Source organism: Geospiza fortis, unplaced genomic scaffold, assembly GCF_000277835.1.
Source record: "Geospiza fortis unplaced genomic scaffold, GeoFor_1.0 scaffold104, whole genome shotgun sequence".
NCBI classification, from domain to species: domain Eukaryota; kingdom Metazoa; phylum Chordata; class Aves; order Passeriformes; family Thraupidae; genus Geospiza; species Geospiza fortis.
The window spans coordinates 4,943,166-4,963,806 of record NW_005054325.1 but is presented as its reverse complement, the minus strand read 5'-3'; the positions used below and the strand labels follow the sequence as shown (position 1 = coordinate 4,963,806).

Below are 20,641 nucleotides of genomic sequence, written 5' to 3'. Positions count from 1 at the left end.
TTCTTTCTGGTTCATAATAATTCCAGTTAATGTTAGTTTTTGTCCTGTAATGCCACAAAAGTTTCTTCATGTCCTTTATGCCCCAGATGTGCAGGCACCTTCATTGCTTTAGGAAGTTGCCTGTTTCTCTCCAGTTCTGTGATTCAGTGAAGCATCTTGGCATAAGACTTTCTCTCTGCTTTACTTCTTCTAAACAATTTAATACATTTAAGTAGCCTTGAACATGATCACTTCTACTGCACAGCTGGGCCTACAGCAAATCCCCAGAATCAACCAGCCTGAAACTTCTAAGCCTGAAATTTGACTCACAATATTGATGCCTCAGGCCCAATCTTCTGTATTGCAGACAGTTTGGCTCAGGAAAAAAATAATGGGCATCTTTTTTTGCACAAAATCCCATTTTTTTTTCATTCTGTTCTATCTGATCTGATCCTATTTATCCTTCTGAAGAAATAATTTTAAAAGCGTTTTAGCCTTTGCTGCTAACTAATTATCAACTTCTTTCAAGTGAATTTTCCCATCCTTCCTCTTCTCTGTGCTCCTAAAAACATGATTTAAAAGTATTTTAAAAATATAAAAAAGATAATGCAGAGCCATCCCAGATATTCCAGCCAGCAAGCTGGAGTCCTTATCCAGGGCCTAGCTCAAATGCCTCTACACAAACACATGGAGTATGGGGAACAAATTAAAGAACTGGAGATGTGTACACATCTGCTTGGGGATGACAACATCAGCATCACAGGGATATGGTGGGATGGCTCCTGTGCCTAGAGCTTTGGAATGGAAGGTTTCCAGCTTTTTAGGAAGGACAGGCTACAGAGACAAGAAGAGAATGTAGCCCTGATGTCAGTGACCAGCTGGAGAGTCTGGAACTCTGCCTGGGAAAGGATGAGGAGCCTGCTGAGAGCTGGTGGGTGAAGATTAAGGGGGACTGCAGGGACAGGGGATGTTATAGTGGGAGTCTGCTACCAGCCACCCAGTCAGGAGAACGGTGTGGATGAAGCTCTCTGTAGGCAGATGGGTGCTTGAACACTCTTAATCCCTGGTCCTTGTGGGGGATTTCACCCTTCTCTATGTTTGTTGGAGGGAGAACACGGTAGGGCAAAAGAAATCCCAGAGGTTCCTCAAATGTGTCAAAGCAACTTCCTTACCTAAGTGATTGGGGAGCCAACAAGGAGAGGTGCCATGCTGGACCTTGTGCTCTCCAACAAAGAGGAGCTGGTGGGGAGTGCAGTGCTCCAAGGCACTGTAAGTGACACCAGGATGGTGGAGATAAAGATCCACAGGGCAGTGAGAAGGGTATGCAGCAAAATCACTGCCCCAGACATCAGGAGAGCAGATCTTTGGCCTCTTCAAGGACCTGCTCCATAGAGTCCTGGAAAGCAGAGGGGCCCAAGAATGCTGGCTGAATTTCAAGGATCACTTCCTCCAAGCTCAGGATCAATGTACTACAGCAAGAGAGAAATCAGGAAAAAATGTCAAGAAGCCTTCATGGACGGACAAGGAACTGCTGAGCAAGCTCAAAGAGAAAAACAAAGCTTTCAGGAAGGGGAAAGAAGAATGGACGATCCAGGAGGAATACAGGGAAATTGTATTGCAAGCTAGGGACAAGGCCCAGTTAGAATTGGATTTGTCCAGGGATATCAAGGATAACAGAAAGGGCTTCTATAGATGTGTTGCAAGCGAAAGAAAACCAGGGATAATGTGAGCTCTCTCCAGAAGGAAACAGGAGACCTGGCTACCCTGGACAAAGAGAAAGCTGAGGTTCTCAGTGACTTCTGTGCCTCATTCTTCAACAGCAAGTGTTCCAGCAACACCACCCAAGTCAAGAAAGACAGACATAAGGACTGGGAAAATGAAGACCCTGAGCCCTCTCAGGTTTGAGGCCATCTAAGGAACTTGAATATGCACAAGTCCATGGGACTCAACAAGAATCATCTGCAGGTCCTGAGGGAGCTGGCAAAGTTTCTAAGCCACCAGTTTTGAGAAATTGTGTCAGTCAAGTAAAGTCCTCAAGGTGGAAAAAGAGATATAACCCCCATTTCAAAAAAATGTGTCAGAGTTTGACACTGGCCCAACACCAGGTACCTACAAGAGTTACTCACTCACCCTCCCCTGTTACAGCTAGGCAGCAGAGAGGGGAAAAGTTAACAAATGCTTCATGAGTGAGATAAGGACTGGGAGAAACACTTCAAGGGCAAAACCAGCTCAACTCAGATTGTGAAGTGAATTTGTTCTCCTCAGCCCCTCCCTTTTCCCCACCAACAGCACAGGGAGACAGGGAATGGGGGTTTTGGTCAGTTCGTCACCCCAGATTTTTGGGGGTGATGCTCACCGCTGCTCCAGGAGAGAGGAGTCCTTCCCCTGTGAAACTGTGGGGTCCCTCCCACGGGAAATAGGTCTCTGTGAACTTCACCTGGAATGGTTCCAATCTCATGAGCAGCAACCCTACTGCACCTGCTGCAACGTGAACTCCCCCTGTGGGCAAACAGTCCTCCCAAAACTGCTGTGGTATGGATCACTCTTCCAGGGCTTGCAGTCCTCCAAGGACAGGCTGCTCCAGCCTGGAAGCAGGGCCCCCCTCTCTCCACTGGGGCTCCCACTGGATCACAGCCTCCTCCCGGCATCCACCCACTCCAGCATGGGCACCTCCCCCATGGACTGCAGGTGGATCTCTGAATCCCCCATGGATCCCCATGGGCTGCAGGGGCACGGCTGCTTCACCATGGTCTCACCACAGCCTGCAGAGGAATCTCAGCTCTGGTGCCTGGAGCACCTCCTGCCCTCCTTCTGCACTGACCTTGGTGTCACCATGTTGTTTCCCTCACATATTCTCACCTCCTCCTCTTCTCTAAGTAGAAGCAAAACTCATGACTTTGTTTTGATTTCTTTCTTAAATATGCCATCACAGAGGCATTACCATCATTTCTAATTGGCCCAGCCTTGGCCAGCCATCAAGGATTGGCTCTGCTGGACATGGTGGAAGCTTCCAGCAGCTTTCCACAGGAACCATCTTTGTGGCCCCCCTGCTACCAAAAACCAGGCTGTGCAAAACCCATACAAAAGGGAAAGCAGAAGTCCCAGGGAACTACAGACCAGTCAGTCTTACCTCTGTGCCAGGCAAGATCATGGATTAGATTCTCCTGGAAAATATGCTAAGGCACATGGAAAACAAAGAGGTGATTGATAACAGCCAACATGGCTTTACAAAGGGGCAATTGTGCCTGACAAATTTAGTGACATTGTGTGATGAGGCTACATGTTGGTGGACAGGGGCAGAGCAACTGACATTGTCTACCTCAGCTTAGGCAAAGCATTTGACACTGTCCCACACAATATCTTCATCTCCAAATTGGAGAGGCGTGGATTTGATGGATGGACACTCAGTGGATAAAAAACTGTCTGGATGGCCACACACAAAGAGTTGTGGCCAGCTGTTCATTGTCCAGTGACAAGTGGTGTCCCTCAGGGGTCAGTACTGGGCGGATGATGTTCAACATCTTTGTTGATGACATGGCCAGTGGAATAGAGCATGAAACTTCAGAAAGTTTGCTGACAACACCAAGCAGTGTGGTGTGTTAGACATGCTGGAGGGAAGGGATGCCATCCAGAGGAATGTGGACAGACTTGAGAAGTGGGCCTGTGCAAACGTCATGAAGTTCAGCAAAGCAAAATGCAAGGCCCTGTACACAGATTGTGGCAATCTCAGACACACCCCCAGGATGGGCAGAGAAGTGATTGAAAGCAGCACTGCAGAGAAAGACTTGAGGGTGATACTTAACAAAGAACTCTCAAGAGCACAGTGTGTGCTCACAGCCCAGAAACCCAATGGAATCGTGGGCTGCATCCAAAGGAGAGGGGCCAGCAGGGTGAGGGAGGGGATTCTGCCCCTTCACTCTGCTGAAACCCCACCTGGATCCACCTGGAATGCTGGATCCAGCTATGGGGTCCCAAGAAGGACATTGAACCACTGGACTAAGTCCAGAGGAGAGCCACAAAGTTGACATGTCTGGAGCTCCTCTCCTACAAAGACAGGCTAAGAAAATTAGGAGTGTTCAGCCTGGAGAAGAGAAGGTTTTGTGGACACCTCATAGCAACCCTCCAGTATCTGAGGGGGACCTTCAGGGAAGCCAGAGGGACTCTTTATCAGGAACTGTAGGACAGCACTAATGGGTACAAATTGAAAGAGGGGAAATTTAGGCTAGAGATTAGGAAGAAATATTTTGAGGGTGGTGAGACCCTGGAACAGGTTGCCCAGGGACGTTGTGGATGCCCCATCCCTGGCAGTGTTCAAAGCCAGGCACCATAAGGCCTTGGGTAACCTGGTGTAGTGGGAGGTGCCTGTGCCCATGGCAGGGGGGCTGGGACTAGATGATCTTTAAGACCCATTCCAACCGCTTAGCATTCTATGACAATAAACCCCAACAAACTATGACTATTGGGGGTTAAGCCTTTCTGACCAAATGGAGAAACACACACACCTTCATTTCATCTTTTTTGCCTCCTAAACATACAGGTCACCCAGGATGGTGGGCCATGTTTAAAAGCAACTGTGAGCAGACTGAAACACCTTTGTGTTTTCCCTAATGACTTGCCTTTGGTAGGGAGCAGGTGTTTTACAATGTACTTTGGACAGAAACTAAAATTTTGATGAAAATTAAATGGTGCTACATCCTTAGAAGTGCATAAAATTATCCATTGCTTTATCAGTTATACACACATACATGCTTTTTTCCTGCAGAAGAGGCTGAATCACATCTCTGCTTTATTTGATGTAATTATGCTAGTTGTAAAATAAAATGCAATTGATACGGAGTTTTCCTGGGTTTATTTGCCAAATGTAGCACACAAAACCAAATGGTAGGTTATCTCTGAATTTTTATTTCAAGTATCCTACACACATTTAAATGTAAAAATTACAGAAAAAAAAAGCAATGTGGAATTACTTTACTATGTTCTAGGCAATTTGCATATCCCTTGTAACTATAAGTCATTCTGGTCAGGAGCCTCTTGGACTCCAGCAATGCAGACATCTACCCTGCTCCCAGAGCCAGTGCTGAATGATGTACAGCTTTCTTCCCATCAACACTTCAAAATTAGTCAAAGGATTACAGAAAGATCTTTTTGTCTACCTGGACAGTCTGGAATTCCAAACTGCATTAAAAATTCTAATGTTGCTGGTCAGTTCTTGAAGTATTTTTCTAAGACTATGCTCCTCAGGGTGTGCAAGTTCTGATGTTTGGGCTCAAATTCTGACATTATAGCCTGAACCACGGTCACTTTAGAGTCCTCTTCCTTCACCTTCCGCACTAGCAATCCAATAGAGGAAGGTTCCTTGGATTCAGAGCCTAGGATCACTTGCAGTTTGGTCCACAAGAACAAATCTTCTCTCCCCTTCATGGTGTGCCTGAATTCAGCTTTTCTCATGTCCTTTTTTCACATACATACACTGCCAACACCAAAAGCTCATATGTCCCATCTTCCACTCCTGTATCCCATACTAAGCTAACTCAGTACATCCCAAACACATGGTTGGTTATTTCTTCCAAGTCATGGCTTTGGTTCTCACTCATGTAATTTGACTGACATAAGTGTTGCCTATGTTTGGCTCCATGTTCTGTAAACCACACAATAAGTCATTTTTACATGTCCTTAATATCACAGTCTTCTTCATTCTTATTTGAGATTAACAGTCTCATTGAAGCTTCCTATAGATTAATCTGAAAAATATGTCCCTATTTTTCCTGCTGAAATAAAAAGTCCATTCAGTCCAGAGAGACTTTGAGAAAATCTTCCTTCTCAGCCTGTCACTCTAAGATTTAATAGTGAATGTTGCTTTGATCCTTCCAGTGCAAGAGCATGAAGTTACCTCTTCAGCCTACTTGAACATCACATGATGGATTACATCTCATTTGCAGCAAAAGAACTTCATCCAGGATCATGCTCAGATCAGAGACAGCCCTGCACACATTTCTTTTCATACCACAGCACCTGCTGTGTTTGCTTCAGAAAGGTGGGAGATATCAGTCCAGCGAAGAGCTTCATCTGCTGGCTTTGCACAGCCAAGGCCTCCCTACAACTCAGTCTTCATGTTAAAAGCATATTCTTGGGCTTCACAGCAGAGTGAAATAAAGTTGATACCAACCTCATAACAGCATTGTAACATGTTGTGTAGCTGTAAAGGTATTTTTTAGCTGACTAACTCTCAAAAGTTACTGTAGTGCATAACAGTGCTTGTCAAATGCTTGTCCAGCACAAGCAGATCACAGACAAGGTACCTATACTTTCAGGCTGTTCTGAAGAGACCATAAATATTATCATTTATTTCCTCTCCATACCACTCAGCCATCCAGCTTGTGTTTACTGATGAGTCCACAGTGCCATCAACTTCAGCTTAGACAGAACTTGAAGTAGGCTCATTTCTGCAAGTGCTGTCACTGTTTAAATGCTGGAAAGTTGTTATTTCACGTACATTGATGAGGGTAAGCATGTGCTTCATATGTGGTCTGGTTTTTTGGTAATTGGGAGACATACTCTCTTTTCTTAGACATGTCTAAAAGAGAAAACACAAAGGACAGCTTAAAACTGAGAATTCCTATGAAAGACAATTAAAAAAAAAACTTTTGAAGGTTTTCCTTTCTCTCTTTGCTAACCCTAGCTCATTACACCTTTCCCATTTTTTTGTCACTGGAAGCACCCAGTACCAATAAAAGCTGCTGTTTCTTGCTAAATCAATTAACTTTGTAGGACAAAAGCCTCAGTCGAAAAAGAAACTTTATATTTGATTCACATTTTCATCTCAACAGGCCTTGCATCAAGGTATTGCAAGTGTGCTTCCACCTGCCTTCAATGCAAGCCAGTGCCTGAAATATTTTCATCAAATTGTCAAAGTAAAGCCCCAGTCCTGCCAATTCACGAGTTCTAAAGTGAATGCTGCTGTTGAGTTTAGTGGAGATAAGGCACAATCTTCACTAAAGAAGAGAGAACAAGGCAACCTGTAGGAACTTAACAGTCATTTTAAATAATGAACCTCACTTGTGAGATCAGGTCGATATTAAATTTTGATGAAAGCTAGGTTGATATCTGAGATGGGGCCTCACCCAAAAGTAAGATACACGTAATTCCACCACAGTGACTGTCTTCACTACACAGCTCTGCTTTTTATAACTGCACCACTAAAATTGGGACTGGGTTTTTGGTTTTTTTTTGGTAAGGGGAGGAGAGATTTCTGTAGAGATCTGAAATTCTTTCAGGACACTGAGAAGAACGTGAGGCATCTGTCTCTTCTGAGTGATATCCTTGCTTTCATGCTTCCATCCTAACAAATTCCTACAAGATTTATCTCATCAAACTTTCGTCTGAATGGCACAAATTACTGACAGAATTGTCAATCTAAAAAAGAGACAGGCATAAATTTAATTGCTCCCTGAAGATACATGGAAAGCTACATTTAGCACAGCTAATTAGATACACTCTGATCAACAGTTATGATTCATCTGCTGAGGAGCGAAACAAGGAGGCAAGTATGAAACAGGCAGCAAAAGTTAAATCTGACCCCCCAAAATGCTGGGGGTGGTTCTGGTTTTGTTTTTATTACAAATGCAGCGAGTGATGCACTGTACTGGTACCCAAGATTCCTGCTACCTCTGAGCCAGGTGACTTCACTGCCACTGCACCCAAAGCATAGTTTTTCTTCTGTGGAGTGATCTTCCCATGTACTTCCTCTCCCTTTCTTTCCCAGAACTACCACCCAGCAGTAAAGGCACGGATAAACTCCCCAGTGAGATTTTTCTCCATGTATTTTAAAAATGTCTGTTCAACAAGAAAGACATGACTTCACAAAAATGCTCATCTGAAATGGGGTTGACACCAATTTACCAGTGTGGAAACTGAGGCAAAAAGCAGGTGGATTTGGACATGTCCATCATGCCACCACATGAAGTAATTCCACAGGTGGGGAAGGGCTCCTAGGGGTCTGTGCCTCCATCTTGGACAAATACTGTTCCCAGGTACTAAACCAGAAGACCTATTGCCATGCCCTTAAACTGATAAGTAGTTTACACAGAGTAACTGGAAGCAGAAATGAGCAGTGAGAGTGCAGGAAAATAACTGATAGTTTGAGTTTAAACTGAGTTAGATCAGAGTGCAGTTCGCTCTCTTTGGAACTCCATCCTTGTGTACCTGAATTTAATCATAAACCAAGTATGGACACCAACTTCAGACCAGCTGTGTTAAAGCAGTGCTAGCAGAGAAAATGAGTGGGGGTATTTTGGTTGGTATTGTTGCTTTGCTTATGAGAAAGAAAATTACTTACGCAAGTAAAGAAGATGAGCAGCAAGTAAAAAATCCCAAGGCAAGTCAGCATGAAGAGCTCGCCTTTGTATTTTTTTAGTTTGTCCTCTTCTATTCCAGGACAACCTAAAATGTAAAGCAATATGGGTTATATTGCTCTGGTGTTTGTGAAATATTTTAAAACTGCTACCTTCCTGACATGCCACGTGGAGTATGGGACAGTCAAAGCTCTGCACTGTACCTGTTACTTTTAATGTGACTGTGCTGCTGAGATTGCGTTCTCCGTTCTGCTCCCCCAGAGTGCACTTGTACGTCCCACTGCTTCGGCCGGTCGCATTCCTGATCCTCAGTGAAAAGGAGGTGTCATTGGAGAACTCCAAGGACCACCCAGCTTCTTGTGGAAAATGAGATTCCATATCAAGGACTTCCCATGCTATTCCTTCGCTGTCTCCAGCCATCTGGAAAACACAAATATATTTCTCTTCTTGAGCAACAGTGTCTTCCTCAGTTTTAGGGTAAAGAAAATTTTAAAGCCAGCTTATGGCTGAAAATGCAGAGCCTGAAGAGAGGCAGGAGGGAGCACAAACACAAATCCATTTAATATGTTCATCCTTGCAATCCAAAAGTATATGGGGTTTTGCTTAAATGGACTCTATCTATAAATAGGAATTATGGAACTATTCTGTAATAACTTCTTAAGCTGCCTCACCTGTGTGGAAACCCAGGGCACTGGGAATATTTCTCTGTCTGTTCTGGGGGGCCCTGAGCCCCAGGGGAGCACTGACTTTGACCCTCATTCATGGAGAAACTTTCCTAGACATCAAGATAAAATAGAATCCACAAAAGTGTGAAAGAGATTATAGAGAGTAATGCAGGTGTAACACTTGGTGAGAAATTTAGGTTTTGGGATTTTTAATATGTTGAGAATGGAAGCAAGATGGAGGGCACAGGGTGTTGTCCTGGGTTTCTTCTTCATGCTTCTTCCTTCCTCTTCATGGGTTTGGGTGGCATTTTGTAATTGGGCAGAAAAGTCTGCATTGCGCGCTTCCAGGGATCAGTTATTGGGTTAAAAGGGAAAATAATCTAGGTGTCAGTCCTTAATTGGATAGTTTAGTCTTCAAAGACCTTGTAACAAGACACTGTTAGCCATTTTGTGCCTTGCTAATGAAAAGCTGCCAAACTCACAGTAATGAGACTGTTTTACTGATAAGAAATAGCAAACACTTGAGTCCAAATATGAATTACTGTCTCAAGTGCCTTCAATCCAGACCCAGAGAAACCAGCAACTGGTACCCCCACACACCTGGGCAGCAACATGACAGAAGGCAGAGGTAGAGTCTGCTCTCAGTGGGCCCATGCAGAGGCCCCAGAAGAGTTCAGACCAAGAGTTCAGCCCATGGGGATGGAGCAGAGGCAGCAAGAGGCAGCCCTACCAGGTGCTTAGCAGTGACCCTGGGGACCAGAGGTGCCCAGGAGAGCATGGCAGCAGGCAGGGAGGCTCCACTGCTGCCTGTGCCTGCCCTGCCAGCACACCTTCTGCCATGCAGTGGTGACAATTAAACCTGCTGACCCAGCAAGTGTGCCACTGCACGAGGGCTCTGCCAAGCACAGGCTGGCATCCTCCCAGCGGCTCCGCAGCCCAGAGTTCCCTGTGGGAATGCAGTCCTGGAAACTGCACTTCCCTGTGCCAGTTTCTATGTAGCTGATCCCTGAAACCATGCTGACTCTCTGGAGGAATGGAGGTTTCCCCCCACCCCACTTCCCTCCCTTCCTCTCATGACTGGAACCAAGGAACGAAAAATTGCTTTGACTCCTTCAGATTCAGTTGTGTGAAGGTCACAAGCAGGTTCTGGTGCACTTGGGGAGCATTTGTATGTTGAATTTCTTAATTGTAACCAGAAGAGCTACATTCCTTGGCGTTGCTGAGAGGCTGCTGGAGGAATGAAGTGTATTCCCAGAACAGTTCGTACTGCGGGGCGATAGAATGCACTGAAAATGACAATTGGCTGGGAACCACAAAGAAGAGAGAAATCACTAAGTTGATTTGAAAGGTGGAAGAAGGGTTTGAATTAGCCTGTGTCCATTCTTATTCATCCAAGTTGCTCCCTGGGATTCAAGGCAGCATGGCCTCCATAAAGGCTTCCCAAGTAATGAATTCAATCTTTCTGTGGACCAGCAGAGCCAGAGCCAGCTCATAAGTACAAGGCTCAGCATTTCAGCCAAATGTATAACTAATGTAAGCCAAGGCTTTTTATTATTATTATTTTAATAGACATATTTTTGGGTCATATGCTTACTTTCTATGAGCATAGCTACTGCATCGGGGTATAACAGTTACACTGTAAGTTATTAAAATTAACACAACTTTCTCATACTGAGGCAAGGAGTATCTGGTTTCCCTTTCATGTGTTTGCAAGAGGAAAGCACACTCAAGAGTCTGGAGAGAAGTAAGGGTCTGATACTCCCTTCAACATTGCTATTTTTGTAGCCTAAAATGGTGTAAAACAAGCTGCAAATTGGGGAACTTTTCAGGAACTGAGGAATGAGACTAAAGCACAAAATTTCCTTAATTGTAAAGATTCTTTCTCAGAAAGGTTTTGGGGTTTTCAGTGCATCAACTGAAACACAGAGCAGTAATTTCCTGGGGCTTTCCACACTTTACCCAGAAAGAGGGAAGAATCTTTCTCTTAATCCCCTAGTAAATTTACCCCAGCTTCTCTTTCTTACTACACTCTGCCCTAAGCAGCTACAAGACAAGCAGTGTGTATGGTGGTTTTTAGGCCCCAGGGACTTCACTGTGCTACAGGGATTTAGGTATTTTCAGGCCTTGCACATTGTCAGAGATGTGGCCAGAGGAATTCCAATGCCCAGGCTGGGCTCAGCTCTGGTTACAACTAGGTCAATAGCAGCTAAGTGGATATAGTTGACCTCCCTCAGATCTAATTTTTGCCACTCTCCCTTCCCTTACCACCCCCTTCCTCAGTGAAATTTAAAACTGCCCACAGGGCAATAAAAGGAACCAGCCTGGCTATCCTTTGCATTGCCCTAAATTGCAGATAGGAAGTCTGAGCTACACACAAAAAATTAGATTTGTTTAGGGATTTTTGGTTTTGTTTCTTCCTTTAATTTACTGGCAGCATAAATAATTGGTGTCCTGGGTGGTAAATGGTGGTGTGATTCTTGTGGCTGAGATCTGGGAATGAGAAAACACTTTGATCTTTCTGTATGCAATTGCAATCAGCACTGCTCCTAAAAGGGAGAACTCAATTAAGTCCATGCATCCCATGCCTGACCATGCACTTATTCCAAGTGAGATTTTGGGTAAATGATTGAACTTCCCTATTTCATGGGAACAGTGAGGGATAGGATTGATTATTGCCTCCAAAATTTTTAAGGTACTTGGCTGCTGCTGCAAGCACAATGATGGTGACCCTGCAGACGAGACTGTCAGAATTTTGCCTTAGACATGCTCTGTGTAAGGCAAAGCGGTGTCATGAAACTGCACTAACAGCATGCTTTTCCCCAAAACAAGAAGAAAAAGTTACTTTGTGGCCTAATCTGACTCCATCACTTGCTGTGAAACCACTGGTGACCCACATGGGCGTTGTGAACCTCGAGTCTGGGGAGAAGGAGGAGGAAGGGGTCATGTGTGGGTTTAATTCAGGGTTTGCACGCCTTTCTTCCTCCATTAAATCTCCTCTTTACTGAAGGGCCAGGGCAGGCAAGGCAGTGTGCAGGCGTGCTGTGTGCCCAGCAGCATCCAAACATTTTTTAGGCTGCAGAGACATCTGGTGGCATTTTTCCAGCCTCTGCAGGCAGTGCATCCACCCCTACTCAGAGGTCACAGCAACCTTTTCTCTGATGCCTGAACCAAGCCTTTTTCCACAGCAATCTTATCTCCTGTTATCTTTATAGAAAAAAACAAAACAAAACAAAACAAAACACCCGCTCCCTTTTTATATTCTCTACTTAGGGAGAAAACATCAGAGCAAATTTGCAGAGTGCATCCTCAAATCCCAGCTGTATAAAAGGAAGTCCGTGAGATGTTCAGTAAGGTCATCGTTCTGCCTCTTGCTCTATTCAAGATAACGTCTTTCCCAGCCCAAACCTAATTAAAATTACAAAAATGCCACTTTGCTTGCCACCTCCTGTGAATTACTTGGCAGATTCTCTCACTAGACAGATCATTTTGCAGCTAAAGCTTCTATGATAAACCAGCTCTAATTCATGCCAAGTGTCCTCCAGGTGATACCACAGCCCAAGGTAAATGCTGGGGGTTTTACCCAATTAATTCCACACAAGCTTAGCAGGATCAAAGCAAGCACTGCCAGAGACAGCAATCCACTTGTGTATGGACCATACCCTTCTTTAATCAGTGAAAAAAATCTTTTCTTCTCACATTTCATTTGTGTTTCATGTCCCTTACAACTCTCTGCTGAACAAAATGCAGCATGCCAGCTTCCCCTGCTCCCCACCTCCAAATGGAGGAGAAAAGGAGAATATTTCTGTTCCCATGTTTTCTGCTAATGGCTTTACCAAAATTCAAAAGGCAAATGATGACTTGTGTGAGGACAGGTAGAAAATTCTACTGAATCTATTTTCATAAAAAGGGCCTTGTTGGCCTGCAATCTGCTGGGGGTTAATTCCCCCAGAATTTTGCTGGGGAACATGGACTTTGTGGCAATAAAATTCTACCTATCTGCATAAAACTAAGCATTAAGAGAATTTTAAAAATGAAGAAATATGAGTTTACGTTCAATGTCACATATACACTGTCCTTCAGCAATGTCTATGGGAGACTTTCAGAAATCACCTGGCAGAATATCTTCAGCAGAGCCTGAAGTGAGGTGATCATTCCCCTCTGTTCAGTCCCTGCTGAGACACACCCTGGAGTGCTGGGTTCAGTGCTGGGCTCCCAGGGCAAGACAGATCCAAGGGAGACAGATCTGAGGGAGTCCAATGAAGGGGCACAAAGATGGATAATGTCTTGGAGAACCTGACATGAGCAGAGGGCGGAAGAGATAGTTCAGCTTGGAAGACACCCGGCTCAGGATCATATTATCAGTATTGATTTAACCTGATTAACAGGGGGATAGAGAAACTGAGGGCAGACTCTTCTCAGTGGCCTTCAGAGGCAAGAAAAGAGGTAATGGGCATGAGCTGAAATTCAGGAAATTCCACTTAAGCAGAAGAAAACCCCTTTTTACTGTAGGGGTGGTTGAACACTGGAATGGGCTGCCCAGACAGGGTGTGGAATTTCCACCCTTTGAGATATTCAAGACTAAACTGGACAAAGCCTTGAGGAGCTCTAATTGTCAGGTTTTAGTGAGTTGAATTGAAAATTATTCTAGTTCTCAAAATCTTGGAAACACGTGGTCTAAAGAGGTTGTGATTTGCCCATAGATATTCTCTAGTCAATTGACTGACTCCTATTAAGTTTCTCCTAGCCTGGAGCTTTTTGGTAAGAACAGTGGATATTAAAATGGGATATGTTTGATTGAAAATACAACTGAACTGATATATTTCTGTTCTCTGACTGTATGAATTATGAGAAGTAGGTAGAATAATTAGGCCCCCAAAATTTACGTGCCCTTCAGCAAATGTTTCTTTTTCAGAGAACTAAAAACAAGGTAGTGGAATGAGGAGGAACATTTTGCTCAGTTCTAGCTGGCTAGGTTTTAGCTATTGTTTTGAAAACTGCTTCAGCATTACATGGCAATACCCTACAAATGGCAATTCACCCCTGCTGTAGTGCTTGCACCCAACTAATCAATTAATATTTAATTTTATCATAAACATGCACAAGTGAGCAGTTCTCACATTAACTCATGTTCTCTGCTCTCATTAAATAACTTTTCTCATCAAACTTTTCCCACACTAAAGTAGTACTCTGTCTTCAGGTAAATCAAAGTGCCAATATAAACCACTTTTCCCATAAAAGAAATATTTTATTTCAGCAAAAATTTTTGAGTTCCAAAACTGATGTCAGTTTAAAGGTGGAACATATTAACATCAGATTATTTTCTGGTGAGGGTGAGATAATTGAAAAAATGGTTTTGTTTAAAATCATACCAGGCATAATGGCCAAGTTGAAATTTCTGACTGTTATAGAGAGCTAGAAATCTACGTAAGGCCAGAAGGAATTTATTTTCTGAAGCAAAATATATAGAATTCTGGCAATGTCCAATAGCCAACATATAATGAAACACAACTGAGCTGAAACTGCTTAATAGGTGTATTTTTCGGCACAAAAAAAATGCTTCCATATTTGATTAGTGCTAATGGTGTATCCATATGGTTCCTATATGGTGTCATGTAGAGATACCAAAGTTAAATTTGAAAATAACAGACATAAATTGTGGTCACATGTGAGTGAACTCTGAGCGTGCTGTAAAAAATGGGGAGAGCAGGGGGGAGATGAGGAAAGAAAATCTAAAATCCAACACCAAAACAACAGTGAAGGAACTATGTGTGATACATGAGCCAGCTGGAAAAGCCCTTTGACTCACTCACACAGACTAAACAGCTAAACTATTGTTTAGTTGATTTGGCTTGGTTTCATTTTATTTTTTTTAGCTAAGGGCATCCAGCCTTAGCTCATGTCAGACAAAAGAATTGTTTTGGTCATGAAATCATTTCCACTGATCCCTTCCTGTCTAAATTATTATGTGATGAAGCTACTTGGGGATGAATAGATGTCTGAGAAGCATTGGACTGCATTTCTTTGCGTAGGTTAGAAATTCGGCTGAAGTAATTTAGCAAATATTTACCTATGCTAATAAATCACAGCTATGCACTTTTAGCAAAAGTAGTTTCCTTTGAAGGAAGGTGCAGTCAATATTATATGTCTAAACTGTTTATTCTTATTTTGTAATATGACTTCCTCCTCTTATTCTGCCACAATTTTATATTTTTCAAGGAAGTGCAATAAAGTTAACAGATTTCTCTCCACTGAAGCACAGCTTTCTTTCCTCATCCTCGAGATTTATTTTAGATTAGGACTCTTCTGGCTATCACATGAGGAAAATAGTGTAATATCTACTGGGACTTCATTTGTGTGTGTTTAAACTTGATTTTCAAACTGGATATAAAGTGATAACTATGAGGGTCTACAAAGTGGTTCTCATTTTCAGCGTACTTCACAAAGAGAAACTGCTCAGTTTTCAATAGCCCTACGAGGCAGAAAGGTAAGTAAAGTTTCATTACTCAGATTCCTGTCTAGTAGGTGGGCTGTAGTGATTCAAACCAGCATTTCCATAGACAATTCCCAGTGCCTAGGTGCTTAGGCAAAAAAGACCTAGTTTCCAGTTCTCAGCTGGCAAACTTCCACACTGCTCATATATGGGTTTATGGCTTGCAGGCTGCCCAGCACTCCTAAAAACATACCACACTTTAAGACTATCATAATTATGAATTCTTTTCCGTGGCCTTATATTGAATGGAAGGAGAGCTGCACCAGGCTGGAAGAGGACTTGGTGCTCTACCTTCTTCCCAGCATGTTCAGCCAGCCTACTACATATATTTTTAAGTAAAAATCATTTTGTCTGAGCTGACTGACTGTGGTCCTGATTCTGCACAGATCTACTTACACAGGTGACTTCCTGCATGAGGATAATTAGCTCCAATAATCCTTGATGCACAGTAGGTCAAACACATCCATGCCTTTTTTTTGGAGTATGAGACATTAGCAAAAGCAAAGGAATTGAATGCAAACCTTTTTTTACACCCAGTTGGATTTTGACACCAGAACATTAACTACATTATAAAAGTACTTCTCCATACAGCAAATATTTTTAAGTTACAACCTTTTTTTTATTTAGCCAATTGTAACAAACTGGCCCTTATTTGGTCTGAGCACACAGAAATGCCTGTGGGAGGGAGTGGTTTGCTCACAGACCATTCACCCTGTGCAAACAGCTGCACAAGCAGCACCATAACATTGCCACCATCATTTTTTTTAAGCAGCAGAAGCAAAGGTTAATTGCTTGCATTTACTTCACAGTTCAAAGTGACCTCATACAAAAGATTTCACCTAACAGCTGCTTGAACTTTACAGCCTGAAATTTCATACAATTTGTTGGAATTACCTTTTAATTAGTCCTTTGGGGTTATATGTGGTGTTTATTGATTAATCCTTCAGTAGTTGTTTTTAAATAACAGAGTAATTACCTGTGTTGAGTAGCCCAGCCACGCTCCACCATTCCCTCACCCTCCTTTGCAGTGTTGAGTGGGGACAGCAGCACAGAGCCAAAGTGTAGAGAGGGGAGAGAAAGATCTCCAAGCTGCTGCCTATTTAGCTAGCCCCATAAGTAGAGGTATTGCTTGTTCAGCACAACACACTGAGCCTAGATTGCTTTTCCCCATGGAGAGTCAAGCTTTTTAGATGTGGTGCTCTGCTTTTCCTAATATGGCTGCAGCTGTGTCTTGGGCTGGCGTCACTGCCTGCCTGTCCCCACTTCCCACCTCTCTCGTGGGACAAGCAAAGAGAAGACTGCCATCCACAGATGGTTGGTGCCATCAGCCCCTGAGGACTGTGGCAAGAGCTGACAATAGCCAGACTTTTGTTACTTTTTGTGTCAGCAGAGAAAATAAGTGCAAGGTTCTGTCATGCTGGACACTGGAAACCCAGTCTTTTCCTGAGCCAAGCAGCTGAAGCAGGAAGAGCAAGGAGACCATGGAGGGAGTGAGGGTTATAGGGACAGGGCAGGGGACATGCAGTGGCAGTCTAGACTGTGACAGCATGACTGCTGCTGCAAGGGGAAGCAGCGCTAGAGAGGGCTCCCACAAAAGGCATCATCAAATACCACCCTCCTGTGCCTCTGCAGTCATTTTGTGCCCAGGTGGAACTGCAAAGAGCCACAAGGCAACACAGAATTGGGTTTATAGGCTTTCCTTATACTTCTCCATCAGGGAATGGCTTTTGGCTGCTGTCTGCTGCTTGGCCCTCCCAGCTCCCACTGAACTTGGAGAAGCACATACTTCTGGAGTATCCCCACACTTCAGCCTGTTTTTGTTTTTGTTGACTTCCAACACTGCTATGAGGGAGACTATTCTGGGGTCCAGTCAGCCTCTCTGTTTATTCCTCCCGACCCCCTACCACTTCTCAACTCTTCCAGGTCCACCAGACGGCATCGTTTGCCTTCCATGAACTCTCTGCCCTTCCCAGATACTGGGAGAAAGGAAGCCTTCAATAATTAGCACATATCTGGATGGAAAATATAGATCCTTATCCAGTTTTTGAGGCAGAAAACAAAAAAGAATAAGTTGACTCATATTCCAAATCCCATAGTAAAATTCAACCAAAAGCATTATTCTCTCCTCTCTGTTTACCACCTGTGCTTTGTTCAACAATTTGGAAGAAGATGTTGCACTTGGTGGGTTGGCAGTCAGATGTTCACAACAGCTCTTGTGAGGTGCAGTTGCCATCTGGTCTGTAGGCAGATGCTCACTGTTGTACCAGCAATGAAACTCAGGTGCATTTCAAGTTTCAACCTCAGAAGCCGTGTCTAATGGCAAACACTGTTTGTTGGTTTACTGTAGGAAATTAGTTTAAAACTGTATCTGACAGAACTGCTGAGAAGCCAAGGCTGTGGCTTTAGGTTCCGGCAGAGATAAATTAACGGTTTTCAACACCCATAAAAAAGGGTTTTTCCTCTTCCCTTACATTGCTCTGCCATCACATGGGAAAGTAATTCAACTCTGTAACCCACAAAATGTGTTTATTCACAGTTCGATTTTCCACTATTATAACAACCAAGAGAGAGTTGACTTAACAGATAACAAGAGGACCGCCAGGAGTGGCCCATGATAAGGAACAGGAGTGTATGACTGGGAGTGGGGAATGGAGGAAAACAAAACCTTCCTTTATTCCCCCATTAATTTGGCTCACACCACAAGCTGAAGCTCTGCACTGAGGTGCAAATTTATGGTGCTGCCTCTTCCACCACTGGGCAATTCTACCTCTCTTAGAAATCTCATCTTGGTAATGTTGAGTGGGACTTTTCTACTCATTAGCTAATTGATTCCTGTAAACCCTTCTGTACACAGGTGGTCAGCAGGGCTCTCCAGCTCTGGAGAGAGAAACTGGATCAGAGCAGTCAAGATGCGATTTTTACTTCATGACTGCAAAGAGATAACTCAGAATTTCTAGCTCTCCATCTGCCTTCTGCTCACACTCTGCCCTTATGCCCACCCCACTAGTCAAATCTTCCTAAAGAATAGCGAGTACTTTTTCTGTTCTTCTATTTCAAAGGAAAAATCATCTCCTGTTTTCAGGGGATTAAACAAGAGCAATATCACTGATGTTGCGAGGCTTAAATTCCATTTTTTGCTTTGAAAAAAATCCTGGAAGACTCCTCTTTGGAGTAGTATTTGGCAGGTTGTACCTGGGGCATCACCTGAATTTTGATCCACAGAAGCCAGCAATAATTAGATAGAAAAGCAGGCCAAGAGCAATTCAGGGAATCATGCTCAAATAGCCTATCTCAAATGATACAGAAAAGGCCTGTTCCCCATGGTCAGCTCAAAGATTTGCAGTGCTGCCTTCTCTCTGCTGCACTAATGGGAGGATTCCTCTGCAGGAAACAACTCACTTTGTACAAGACAAGCCAGTATCAGGTAGGAAAGCAAAGCAGATTGCTCAAGTAACTTAAGGCTTTTTTCTTACTTTATACCAAGACACTGTCTGGTAGGAGATTGAGGAGTCCTGAAGAGCTTTACAGGGCAGCACCACGTCCTCAGCACATCTCACAGCAACATCTGGGATCATCACAGAAGTCCCATGGATCAAGCACCAAACTGCAAAGCACAGGTACACATCATCTTTAAAAGAGATTGCTTACACAATCCTTCCTGCCATCCCAAAAAATATCCCCACAAAACAAACATGAAAGACCAGAAGGAAAATTGCTGCCCACTTACCATTGCACAGGATGATGAGCAGAGCACAGACTCCCAAAGACATGGCTTTTACTGCTTCAGATGACAGAGCAGCAACAGCCTGCCTCTCTGCAGGATGGGCTGTGAGAGCAAAGTGAAGCTGGGGCTGCTTCTAGAGTGATATTTCTGAAGGCAGACTGGGGAATCCCCCAGACTTATCCTGAGGATTTCGTCATAGGGAAAATCCCTACATGTATGAACCAAGGCTCCTCCCCTTAAATCTGTGAGGTCACTCCCATTTCTGCTAGCACTTGCAGTAGTAGTAACTCATCTCCCTTTTTTCACATTTTCTCCCCCTCTGTACTGATCTGAACGGAGTTAGGTTTGACCGAGGGGCGCTGTGGGTTGGTGTGAAGGCCATCAAAACCAGCACTCAGTGAATCTCTCTTGAGTGACAAAATGTCAGGGCAAAGGGCTTGCCCGTTCAAAATCCCCTCTCAGCCTTCCCTCTGCAGTTCTAACAGCACAGTGCCTGTGCAAAAGTTGGCCTTATGATGTGACACTTCTGAAACCACATTTAAGACCTCAGGTCACAGCACCACGGAAACACTGACTTGGGGCTAAGGGCAAAACAGGAATTAACAGCGTGGCTGAGCCAAACATACTGTATTTCAGTAGAGCTACGCATTTAACTCTGCAGGTAGGTATACATGAGGTAGAACATTATCTCTTCTTAGCATATTTTCAAGCAAAAAAAAAAAGGCATCTGGAGTGACATAACTTTACAAATTATATGCTGGAAAATTTCATCATGGAAAAAGTCAAGGCAGCTCCCAGAAGAGGAACCATTTGGACATCCCTTCTAGCTATCTGGAGGGGGAGGGGAAATCCTTTCCCTGTGATCTGTGAGAGCTGTTTACCCTTGAGAATTCTTGAGGAAGTCCAAGGTTAATTACAGAAGCATTTACAAATCCTGAAACTGAAAGTTGCTGATGTTATTTTTGGAAAACGCTTGTGGCTGCCGTCTTTAGGCTACTGAGATAATGATGGAAAGAAGCTATTTAGGAGGGGGGAGTTAAGATTTGATGGGTGGAGAATGGATGGTCAGCCCCTTTTGAAAACCAGGGTTCTGGAAGCCACTTCAGTCTGGGCATCCTAAATCCAAATCACCTCTAGAAAACTTTGTGAGGAGAAGTCAGTTTGACAAGTCCTCACCATGCTAAAGTCCTACTCAGATGAGTAAATGCTGTGGGTGGGTAACACTTTTGGAAACTCCAGTCTGGTTCTGTGAAGAAAGTCAAACAGCAATTTCACTGGGGGCCTCACTGTTGAAATAGCCCACTTATTTTTAAAGCTTTTTGCTTCTATCTTCATTGACCATAATGGTAAATATAACAGGCTCTAAGCTTTCTTTTTCTCTTTAAGTTTTCTGGTTTCAAGGACCAGGACCTCAATCAATTAGTGAGAAAGT

The 20,641-nt window shown here is 43.6% G+C and overlaps 1 protein-coding gene across 1 annotated transcript; it reads right to left on the bottom strand.

Annotated features, from left to right (window-relative positions):
* Positions 1–6,394: 6,394 nt before the first annotated feature.
* CD83 (CD83 molecule) lies at positions 6,395–19,258 on the bottom strand. Its single transcript, XM_031056990.1, has 5 exons — positions 19,213–19,258; positions 18,959–19,089; positions 8,534–8,750; positions 8,315–8,418; positions 6,395–6,553 (listed from the first exon to the last, which is right to left on the bottom strand). The coding sequence occupies exons 1-5, from the start codon at positions 19,253–19,255 to the stop codon at positions 6,395–6,397; spliced, it is 654 nt and encodes a 217-aa protein (XP_030912850.1). The 5' UTR covers positions 19,256–19,258.
* Positions 19,259–20,641: the final 1,383 nt, after the last annotated feature.